At 37.5% G+C, this 11626-nt stretch overlaps 1 protein-coding gene and 1 long non-coding RNA gene across 2 annotated transcripts in view; one reads left to right on the forward strand and one right to left on the reverse strand.

The window, feature by feature from the left end:
* Positions 1-2460: 2460 nt before the first annotated feature.
* The window catches only part of trappc8 (trafficking protein particle complex subunit 8), a 37666-nt gene continuing 28500 nt past the window's right edge, over positions 2461-11626 (forward strand). The window contains exons 1-6 of the mRNA XM_044128956.1: positions 2461-2767; positions 3853-4059; positions 4299-4388; positions 4675-4849; positions 6405-6558; positions 7134-7218. Of these exons, the coding sequence (XP_043984891.1) occupies positions 2611-2767; positions 3853-4059; positions 4299-4388; positions 4675-4849; positions 6405-6558; positions 7134-7218 (868 nt within the window). The 5' untranslated portion in view covers positions 2461-2610. The remainder of the gene's footprint in view (positions 2768-3852; positions 4060-4298; positions 4389-4674; positions 4850-6404; positions 6559-7133; positions 7219-11626) is intronic.
* On the reverse strand, positions 8346-9459 carry LOC122838362. Its single transcript, XR_006371884.1, has 2 exons — positions 8829-9459; positions 8346-8502 (listed from the first exon to the last, which is right to left on the reverse strand). It is a non-coding gene; the product is annotated as an uncharacterized LOC122838362 (long non-coding RNA).

Genomic DNA, 11626 nt, shown 5'->3' on the forward strand with positions numbered 1-11626 from the left:
ACAAACAGTATATTAATTTTTAGATTATTAACCTAATTTTAACATTGGATATGCTGAGTAAATAGTGGTTTTTAAATTATGCTTTCATTCACTGAAAGCAAAAAACGTTTAATCTGTAGAAGACAATAAAGAAAGACATAAATCAGATATCTTCTGGTTTTGTGTAGTTGTCTTCTACGACTGCAAGAAAATGACCATTAAAAATAAATAAATAAATAAATAATGAGGTATGATAGTAATATTTAAGAACATACATTTCAAAACAATTGGACGGATGGACGGACAGACGGACGGACGGACGGACAGACGGACGGACGGACGGACATCTTTTGTTGAAAATTGTATTATTATCTTTTTTTATCCGTTCGTTTGTTGCTTGTACTCTTATCGAAATTCTAAATAAAGTTTCTTTAAATATATATATCTGCAGTCACCTGACAGCCACTCCCCAAGGTAGTATAATAAGTCCTATGCTATTTATTATAATGATTAGTGATATTTTTAGTAATATACATAAATCTTTTGGTGTTTGATTATTAGCCATAATTTACTGGGCAAATATTAAAGGACAAAAGGAAAGTTATCCTCCATATGTTATGCTACAACCTTGTCAAGAAAAAGAAAAAAAGCAAATTAATAGTTTTGGATGGATTATAAAAAATGAAAAAAGAGATGTAGGAATAAATCATAGTTTAATTAGTCCTGTGGTTGTTATTTCTGTTATTCCACCATGGATATGTTAGGATTCAGTTTTGGTGTGAGAACTCTTCACATAGACGATCTTCGTGGAAGAGTTCTGACTGGCTGGCGCACCTGAAGCGGATTCCAGCAATCGGCTGCTGACCTCTTAAGAAGCGGTGGAGCTGTCAGTCATCGCTCGATGGTGCCCACTTGTTGGTCAGAGTCAACCCGAAGATCTTGTCACAGTTATTTTACGAACCTTCAAGTTATTCTGTCTTCTGCTATCCACAAACCCCGATTGTTGGTTTGGATCCAGTCCGGAGCCCCGTCAACCCAAGGCTCAAATCACAGACTGATCCCCGCCTCCAGCCCGGAGATTTGGCACTTACCTGGATCCTATCTTCTTCCTCTGCGCCCCCCTCCGCCTGGGAAACCCGTTAAGCCGGCGAGCCGCTCCCGACTCCAGAGAGTGATTTGGAATAAATCCAATAAAAGAGTGATTGTAATTAATTTCCGAAACAAAAATTCTCCGGTCTGATGTGTGAACCTACATGTGGGTCAAGAAACTTAAATCCAACATGACGGGATAATTGGACAGGCTCAAGGTTGAAGTTTTTTAAAAAGAGGAAGACAACTATAAAGAAAGAGGTGGAACGTTATATAGGAAAAGAATATGCACAGTATATACAAATATATACAGATGCTTCCAAAATGTCAAATGACAATATAAGAATAGCATTTATAATTCCGGATTTAGATATTATGAGAAATAAAAGAATAACAGATAAATTGACAGTGTATACAGGGGAATTAATGGCTTTTAATGGCTTTAGAATGGATTGAGGAAACAAGAGAGAGGGAGGTTATAATTTGTTCAGATTCAAGTAGTGCATTAATAAGTATTTTAGAACAAAATTCAGAATCAAGGCAAGATATTATAGTTGATAAAAATAAGTTAATGTTTAGGATTAAAAGTTATGGATCTCTGGTCAAATTAGTTTGGATTCCTGCCCACATTGGAGTAATAGGAAATGAGCTGGCAGATAGTTTTGCTAAGAATGCAGCAAAAAAGTGTATTGTTGATTTAAATATTAAAATAAGCAAAAATTAAGTTAAAAATATTAGTAAAATGTATATTAAGAAGAAATGGCAGGAACAGTGGGATAGAGGAAGCAGTACAAGATTTTATTATAGCATCCAAAAAAAGTTGGAGAATTTAGGAAATGTAGCAGGAATAAAAAAAAGAATAGGATGCTATATCTAGTTTAAGGTTTGGACATGCAGGTTTAAACAGTACTCTTAAAGTAATTAATAAACATAGTAAAGGTTTTTGTAGTTATTGTGGAAAATTAGAAACATCCATCCATCCATTTTCGGAACACCCTTCGTCCCTAATGGGGTCGGGAGGGTTGTTGGTGCCTATCTCCAGCTGCGTCCCGGGCGAGAGGCGGGGTACACCCTGGACAGGTCGCCAGTCTGTCGCAGAAATTAGAAACAATAGAACATATTTTTTAGAATGTAGTAAGTATGTTCAGGAAAGGGAGGTGTTAATTAGAGATTTAAGTAGGAATAAAAATAAATTTGATATTAGGATTTTGCTTCAAAGATCGTCTGAGGATGTAGTTTTTAATAGTATTTTTAGTTTTCAAGGAGAACAGGTATTATGGGAAGATTATAGTGGATTGACATCTGATCCATACTCCAGTCTGGAAGGTGGCGGTAATGCACCTGTAAGTTTGCCAACTGCCATAAAAAAAAAACGAAGAAGAAGAACACCTGACAGCCTCAGGACTACACAGGAAGAGGGTTCGCGACAATATGGCCGCCGCCTGCTAGTTTTCACCAGATATCAGAAGCGTTTAGATAGGCTGTTTTTAATCGAACCACCGGTTTAGTTTGGAAAAAAGGTTGCTTGTTATTTAGTACAACATGGCTCAGTGTATTCTGTCCGTACAAGAATTCATTCAGGATTCGTTTGTCCCCATGATAGCCGTGTTATGTAGCGGTGAAGCGGAGAGACTCACTCGAAAGAACAACCTAAATTTTGTAGAGCTGTTGAGGCCGTTCTGTCGATTGACATCCGAAGGTATGAGTCTGAAATCCTCTTCTGAGCTGTTATACAAGCTGCTTTAGTGGAAAATTATTTCCAAAGCACAACAGGATGCCAGTAACGGTAGCTGTACGCTAGCACTGCATTAGCTTACCTGATTAACGAAGCCCGAGTCAGACAGGCAGGAGGGATCTGCTGTGTGCACTTTTATGATCTGTAATAAGACTAAACATGATAGAACGACTAACACCAACGCTGCATATGTGCTGTACAATAGCATGCTCATTATAGGAGAGTTTAAAGCACTGTGTGTATGGAACTGATATCATTAGATTCTAGCTGATAAACGTGTTTATAATAGACATTGTGGTTTGTTAAATTAGCAGTTAGTTCTGAGAATGACCTGAAATTCTATAGAACTGGGTTTTTGTCAGTAAAACTTGAAAATCAATACGAGTTGCTTGCTGTTGCGGTCAGTTACCAGATTAACCACTCTGAACAATATTTATCTGAATTCCTCAAGCTGCACTTTGCAATCAAAGTTTTCTCTGCAGGTACTGCATTGTGACATTAAACCAGCTGTCAGGCGATGGCATCAGACATTTAAAATTATGTTCAGCAAGACAATGGGAGTGCTTTTTGTTGAAAATATGTAAGATCCATCAAATATCTTCTGGAAACATTTTGAATTTAAAATGATTCTGTGTGGCTTCATTATGCTTTGTCAGAATATTCTTCACCTGCAGCAGCACTGCTAAGTTCTTTTCATCTAGTCATAAAACTGTAATATTTGTAAGTTTATTGGACTTTTTTTGTGCTAGAATAGGCAGGTTATGTGTGTAAGTGCTGGAACCGTCTGTCAGGCTAATGTTATATAGGCCTCCAGAACCCTGGGGCTCATCCCATGCCTAGTTCCAGTATAGGCCACCTGGGGGAGCAATGGGCTTCCACGGTGCAATATTGTTGACGCTGTGTCAAGATAAGAGCCGCTAAAGAAAGAATGAACCAACCTGCTGTTGTTGAGTTTTAGCAGGAGCCTCAAGTCACTTAAAGAGGCCGAGGGAATCAGCAGCAGTGACTCATGATCTTGGCAGATCAGAATGAAGTGTTCTCTTCTTCAGGTCACATCCGGGATCCAAACAACCAGCTCCAGACTGTGAAGAACTTACGGATCTGTGTCAGCAATATGGTGACCAGTCCCAGTCCATCTGCTTCCCTTGGATCCTCCCAGAACCGTCATCTCAGTGAAGTGGTGTTTTCCTGTCAGCCACAGGAGGCTGCACAGGCCACTGCTTTGAGGACAGGAGACTATCATTTAAACTTAAATGGTAAGTTCAAGATATTCTGGTTTGTCTGTTTGGAGATTACAGGTACCTTATTAATTAAATATTCTAAAATGACACAAGCAAATCTTTCAGATGACCACAACAATCTATACCTAAACTCTTCCTCATCATCTACATCCAGATGTTTTGTTAGAGTAAATAAAAAAAATATTATGCTGGAGTCTGACTACTGGATGATTTGTGTTTTCTCATTGTTTTTGCTTAAACTGTTTGTGATTTAGTTACAACACCCTGGTTTGAAGCCTACAGGGAAAACTTCCTGCAGTCCATGCCTGCCTCTGACCACGAGTTCCTGAATCACTACCTGGCTTGTATCCTTTCTGCTTAACACTTTGTACCTGTCTAAAGTCTGTGTTGTCATAGTTTTCCAGCTCTAATATTATTCACCAATTAGATTACTTTCTGATTTCCCATGTCTGTGTCTGTGTCATGGGCCATAGGGTGTAATCTTATTTATTCCTAATGATCTACAGATTCCAAGAACAACAGTAGTTATTTGTTAAAAAAAATATATAAATATATATAAAAGGGGAAGAGAAAAAGTAAGGTATAAATTTGTAAAACAAACCAATGTTCAATGTCCTTGACAAACTCCAGGTCTGCTTGTGGTGTCATCCACTGAGGCTGTTCCAGTGGAGCAGTTCCTCAAGCTTTCCCAAGAGCAGCACAAGATTCAGCACAGCGGAGAATACACTAACCCAAAGTGGTTTATCCCCAACACACTCAAGTATTATGTGTTGCTGCATGACATGAACGAGGGAGATGAACAAAGGTACTATTTAATTAGAGCTGACACAGAAAGAGTTTGGTATAGTGATGAAAATGCATTTATGTAAACATCTAAATGTTGCTACATGTGCATACTTCCCTGGTGTCTTTTCTTCTCGTCCTTGCCCTGTCTAGTTTATTTTATTACTTTTAGGAGTACTCACTATTTAGACCAATATTATACTTTTTAAATAGAGAAGAAGTTTCTTCTAGTATTCTAGTATTATATGCTAGAATACTTTCTAGCATATAAATTATGGAGTGCTTATAATTATCTTGCAACCCAGAAAAGGAATTAAAAGATTAAAGGACTAATGTCTCAGCCAGATCTAGAGAAACTCATCCATGCGTTTATCTTCAGTCGCATTGATTCCTGCAACAGCGTCTTCACAGGTCTGTCCAACAAATCAATCAAACAGCTGCAGCTGATCCAGAATGCTGCTGCTGGAGTTCTGACTAAAACCAGGAAGATAGAGCACATAACACCAGTTTTAAAGTCTCTCCACTGGCTCCCTGTAGCTCAAAGAATAGACTTTAAAATACTGTTAGTTTATAAATCACTGAATGGTTTAGCACCACAATACATTAAAGATTTGCTGCTGTTATATCAACCTTCCAGAACTCTCAGGTCTTCTGGTTCTGGTTCTGCTCTGCATCCCCAGAACCAGAACCAAATGAGGAGAAGCGGCATTTAGCATCTATGCACCAAAAATCTGGAACAAACTTCCAGAAAACTGTAAAACAGCTGAAACACTGACTTCCTTTAAATCTCAACTAAAAACCCACTTGTTTAGAGTTTTATTTGAAACGTAATCAATTGCAAATTTATTGACGGAATCTGACTTGATATTGTTTTTATTGTTGATTCTATGTTGCATTGTGTTTTTGTGTTTGATTTGATGTAAAGCACTTTGAAATGCCTTGATGCTGAAATGTGCTATACTAATAAAGTTTGATTTGATTTGATTTTTGAAAACAAACTTAGAATCCAGAAAAACTCATCTAGAGAAACTACTCACTACATCAGATCAACATTTAAGACCACCTACTTCATAGAATCAAACATGGAAAGCCAAAACTTTTATTACTTTACACCAATATTTAACTAATTATTATCCAGAGAAACTCCTTATAGATTATGGAGTATTTATAACAGGAGGATCTAGTTTATATATTCAAGAATTAGAACAAACTAAGAACCCAGAGAAACTCCTACTAGCATCTCTAGAGAAACTACTCATTGCCTGAGATCAACATTATCAGAACAGTAATCTAGAGAAGCCTCTACTAACTTATAAATCATGGACTACTTATTATTAAACATGGGGTTATACTTTTTTGTTTTCTCTTTCCTTTGGTTTGTTGTTTTGTTGTATTTCCTTCTAACTCATGTAAAGCACTTTAAATTGCTTTGTTGCTGAAAATGTGCTATATAAATAAAATTACCTTACATGATTAATGTATCAAATGATAATCCATGTTTGTATGGCACTTGCATCCAACAATGGAAAAGTTTCCTGCTGGAACATTTTTTCCATGTTGAAACTGATTTTTTTCAGGGCTGAAATGGTTTATGAAGACATGAAGCAAAGGTATGGATCTCAGGGATGTTATCTGTTAAAGATCAACTCTCGTGCCTCTTCACCTGAGGAGGAGGAGCAGATCCCAGACCCCTGGAGTCAATACCTGCACAAGCAAAATCTGCGGAACCAGGTTAGCAGCCTGTTGCTTAATTTGCTGTTCCTGGTAGGGTTGGGAGAGGTGCTGGTGCCTACCTCCATCTATCGTTCCAGGCGAGAGGCGGGGTACATCCTGGACAGGTTGCCAGTCTGTCGCAGGGCAACACAAAGACAGACAACCATGCACAAACACACTCACACCTAGGGAGAATTTAGAGAGCCCAATTAGCCTGACAGTCATTTTTCTTCTGGGCCAGGTGTTGAACCCAGGACCTTCTTGCTGCAAGGCAACAGTGCTACCAACTGCGCTACTGTGCAACCACTTTTTCTCAACATATGTGATCTCAGTCACAAATTCCTTGAAACATCACTCAGATAAATATGTGTATTGATGAGCATGTTATTGTTTCAGACCTAGGAGTTAAACTTGAACAAGCCTTCTCTCAAACTGAGACCTTTCAAATCTTTAGAATAAATTGCAATTTTTGACAGCAGAGTTTGACATTTTTGCAGGTTTCTGCCAGTCTCGCTGGGTTCTCTGGGGAAAGGATTCATTTGTACTGGGTCGCCAGATATTTAGTGTGAATTATCTTGTGATGTGTTTTACAGGAGGTGTTGCAACTCGCTAATGTGGTTTCTGCTCAGGATGGGGTTGTTGCACCTGAGGCTGATTCAGGTGACTCAACAGAGAAAGGTAAGTTCAATTCACACCTGCCTCTTTCATGGAGGTTCGTCTTGTCATTGCTTTCTTAGCTCAAAGGTTTTTGAAATTAGATTTGTTTTTTCAAAATTTTCCCCTTTTTTCTGGCTTTCTGCTTTAAAACGCTAGAGTTTCTCCTTGTTTCATTATGACTGGGATGCACTGAATTCCATTCAATGACTAAATATAATGCATTGCCCTTATACATTTTCAATTTGTCATGTTACAGCAATAAACTTCAAAGTCATTTGGAAGCATTTATATCAAATCAAGAAAATGTAGACCATAGTTAATAAAAAAAATCATACGTTTTCAAAATGTTCTACAAATACAAACCAGAAAAATGTTAACTCCATAATTCAATGTGCATATGTCATATCAAGATATGAAGAAAAAAAAATAATTTGCTATTAATGTTTATATATTTTATCATAAAGACAATAAACTTTGATAAGTCAGTCACTGTCAAATATTAGCTTTGTATTTTTCTTCATTTTTTTCAGGAAAACAATATTTGAGTGGGATGTGTCAACTCTGCTATGGACAATGTGTAGAAAAACTAATTCTAACTTACTGAATTATTTTTTTTATTTATTTAAATAAACTGTCTTGATTTTCTAATACTGACATTTTATTTAAAAAGACATGAAAAGTAAAAGAAAAAAACTTAAAAGAAACATTTCTTAAGAAAACCCATTGAAAACTATTATTATTTTAGATATAAAGTGTGTCACTAAAATTATTACAATGTAACGTAATCTAGTTAGTAAATACTTTAAAATGTATTGTTTATGTATTTATCAGTAAGAGGAAGTGACACCATCCCAGGTGTCACAATGTATTTTAAATGTGCTTACTGCAATATTATTAAACTGACTATATGGGCAGGTTGAAAAAATAATAATGATGAGTTGCCAAAATAAAAGTAATGGAAAATATCTTTTTACATTATAATCCATGCTGAGGGAAAAACCGTAACCAACTCAGAATAAGTATTATTTTTGTCAACACCCCAAAATCAGATGGCAGAAGATGAACTGAAACTGGCTGGATCATGGGGTGTGTAAAACACACACATGAACATTTACTGAAATTATAAGGAAATCCGAATGAAGGGACAGTTTCATAGTTAAGTCTGTATTTTGTCTACTTTTGTATTTCAGTTGTACATTACAATACAAATGTATTTATATCATACTGGCAACAGAGGCAGGGTTCAGTGTGTTGGTCAAACTGGGAGCAGTCCAGGAACCTCTGAGACATCCTGGTAGACACAAGCTAAAGCCAAGAATAAAAGACAATAAATAAAATACATCAGTGATTCCTTCACATTCAGACAAAAAAACAAAACAATTTCAGCATATTGGGCATTGACTTGTAGCATCTTTACAGTTAAACAGACATTGTGAAACTGAGTTGTGAAACAGAAGACTAAGAAAAACAGTCCCAGCTCTGATCCTGACAGTCTGACCTGATCTGCCAAAACACTTTGGTCTTTAATGCACTTTCCTTCTAACAGCGGTTTCTCATTGACTCTCATTAGAAAACCTACACAGTATGACAAAAGTTAGCTGACCTAAGAAAATAACAATTAGAGTACTTACTTTATGCCGATTTAGTTGCATAGGAAATATTTCTTGGTTGTTTAGAAGCTAGTTTCACCATGGGAATTCACTGTTCTGGCTGCAAAGTCAAGAATTTCTGCTCGTAAATTACATAATTATGGACAAATATGCTTATATATATATATGTTCTTTTTCATTCATACCTGTGAAAGATTATGCCAGTTTGTACTCTAAAACTTTGTACTTTACTAATCCCCAAAGGAGAGATGAATTTAGTTTGAGAATTAAAACTAATAATAAGAAAAAATAATATTAACAAATATACAACATCGCTCAGTATATTGTTAAATGTATATTCAACATTTAAAACGCACAGTTCTAGAGACGATGTATGCATTATAAAGTTTGATAGCCTCGGGCAGAAAGGTCTTGCTGTAGCGATCTTTAACACCTCTGGGCTGCAGTAATCTGCTGTATGTCTGCTCCTCTGGCTGTCCATCAGGCTGTAAAGGGGATGAAAGGCATTATCCTTGATAGCTCTGATCTTCTTCAGCATCGTCCAGTAGAGCCAGCTTGATCCCCACAACTGACTCAGCCTTTCTTGTCAGTCTAAGTCAGGGGTCTCAAACTCAATTTCCCCGGGGGCCGCTGGAGGTAGAGTCTGGGTGAGGCTGGGCCGCATCGGGTTTTCCACAAGAAAAGCTCTTACAAAAACATTCCAATGTTATCAAATGTCTTTATTTTTATTTTTTAAACACAAAATAAGAACAATAATAAAATAAATTAACAATTCATAAGAAAAAAAAAATTATCAGTAATAAATAAATAAAATATAATAATAACACAGCAGCTATAGAAGACTAGATAAATGTAATTATTATAATTCAGATTCAAATGGCTGTATTAACAGTTCTTTAACCTTTAACTTTCTGAACATGAATGGAACATTGAACATAAACTGTTATGAATATAACAGTTTATAAACTGTTTCTTCTGCCTACTTCTTACTGCTAGAGGTCTGGCAGCGCTTCCTCTCGCATAGCCGAGCCACATTTGGTTTAAGGGAGGAGGCAGTTGAGACCCTAAGTAGAGCTTGAAGATGCTCGTCAGTAAGTCTGGACCTGTACTTGGACTTATTGAAGTTCAAGGTAGAGAAGAGCAGACAAGTATGTGCTCCCAAAAGACACATGGTCCGCTTGAACATTTGGGAAAGCTCAGGGAAGCTGGGTGGCAACCTTCAAAATTGCCCAAGCTTGTCTGCTTTTCCACTCACCTCCCTGAACTTGGCTTTGAGTTCAGAGTGGCACTGCGGGTCAATGAGCTCCATTTGAAGCACTGTGATTGGTAAGTTAGTTCAGCTCCGCACACAACACTGAAAGTGCCAATCATATCAAACTCGCAGGCAGTGTTGGTATAGTTACTTTGAAAAAGTAACTTTAATCGACTACTGATTACTCCTTGAAAAGTAACTTAGTTAGATTACTGACTACTTGATTTGGAAAGTAATCTGTTACACTAAAAGTAACTTTTTAGTTACTTTCAGCAGGTGCTGACAACACTCCGCCTCCTGTGAAAATCACATTGAGCTTTGCCAATACTTTTTTGTAAGCTATTTTATAATGGTAACATCAACAATGTGTCTCCACTGATAAGGTTGAACTGAAGAGGAGATTGTAGAAAAATAAAAAACGTGAGTAGTTTGTGTGGTCCACTGTTGTCTGGAAAACTCTAAGAAGGATTTTAAAGCCCCCCTTTAAAATTCCGTAACACAGAATGCAGGTTCTGTGTTACGGCCCTGCATTTGGTGTCACTGCGCACAGAGCTCCTCCTGCAGCTCACAGCTCAGATGGCTGCACAGATTTGCGACACTTATCTTAGTATTAATAATTAGAATTAAGTTGCCATTATAATTATTGGAAACTACGGACACGTTCATTCGTGGCTGTTTTCACGTTTATTGCGCTGTTTAAATTAGTCTCGATGTTTGTAGTTTTCTGGAGCGCAACGCGAAGCTCGACGTCATTCAGAGGTAATATATTAACTTGACATTAACAAAGACACAGCGGGATGGATCATCTGAGAAATGATGAACAGGAGAGACTGAGTAAAACTACCTTAATGACGGACAAATTCTGGGATTTATTATGAGTCTCTGCTTATTTCCAAGCCCAAATGAGCAACTTCACGTTCAAAAACGAGCCCAAAAAGGCGCAACCCGCCACTCATTAAATCGGCAAGCGACTTTAAAAAAATGAAGCCCAAAGCCGCTTATAATAATCGGACTTGGCGGCAGAATCTCAAAATAGTTCAGTTTTTCCACCAACAAAATGCGATCTCCTCCATTGTTTACATTTCTGTCGATAGAGACGCCGGTCACCGACAAGAAGTAGAGGAAATACGATTAAATAACAAAAGAAGATAGTAACGCAAAAATGATTTTGATAAGTAACTGTAGTCTGACTACTGGATTTGAAATAGCAGCGTTATATTACTCGTTACGGAAAAAGTGGTCCGGACGTCAGTAACGTTACAAATTAACGCGTTACATTGACATCACTGCTCATGGGCCACACTAACATTAAACTTTCATATCAAGGTCAAACTATCGCCGTCCCGAGGGTCAGAGTTGGCCAGCATGAGTCTGAGACCCCTGGTCTAAGTCTTTCACCTTCATTGCAGCACCCCATGGATGGAACTAGCCTCTGATGACTGATGGAGCATGAATAGCATCCTCCTGCAGATGTTAAACGACCTGATCTTCTGTAGAAAATAGTCTGCTCATGAGCTTTTTGTAGAGCACCTCAGTGTTTGTAGTCCACTGTAGCTTCCAGTCTAGT

This window comes from Gambusia affinis, linkage group LG10 (genome assembly GCF_019740435.1).
Source record: "Gambusia affinis linkage group LG10, SWU_Gaff_1.0, whole genome shotgun sequence".
Classification (NCBI taxonomy): Eukaryota; Metazoa; Chordata; class Actinopteri; order Cyprinodontiformes; family Poeciliidae; genus Gambusia; species Gambusia affinis.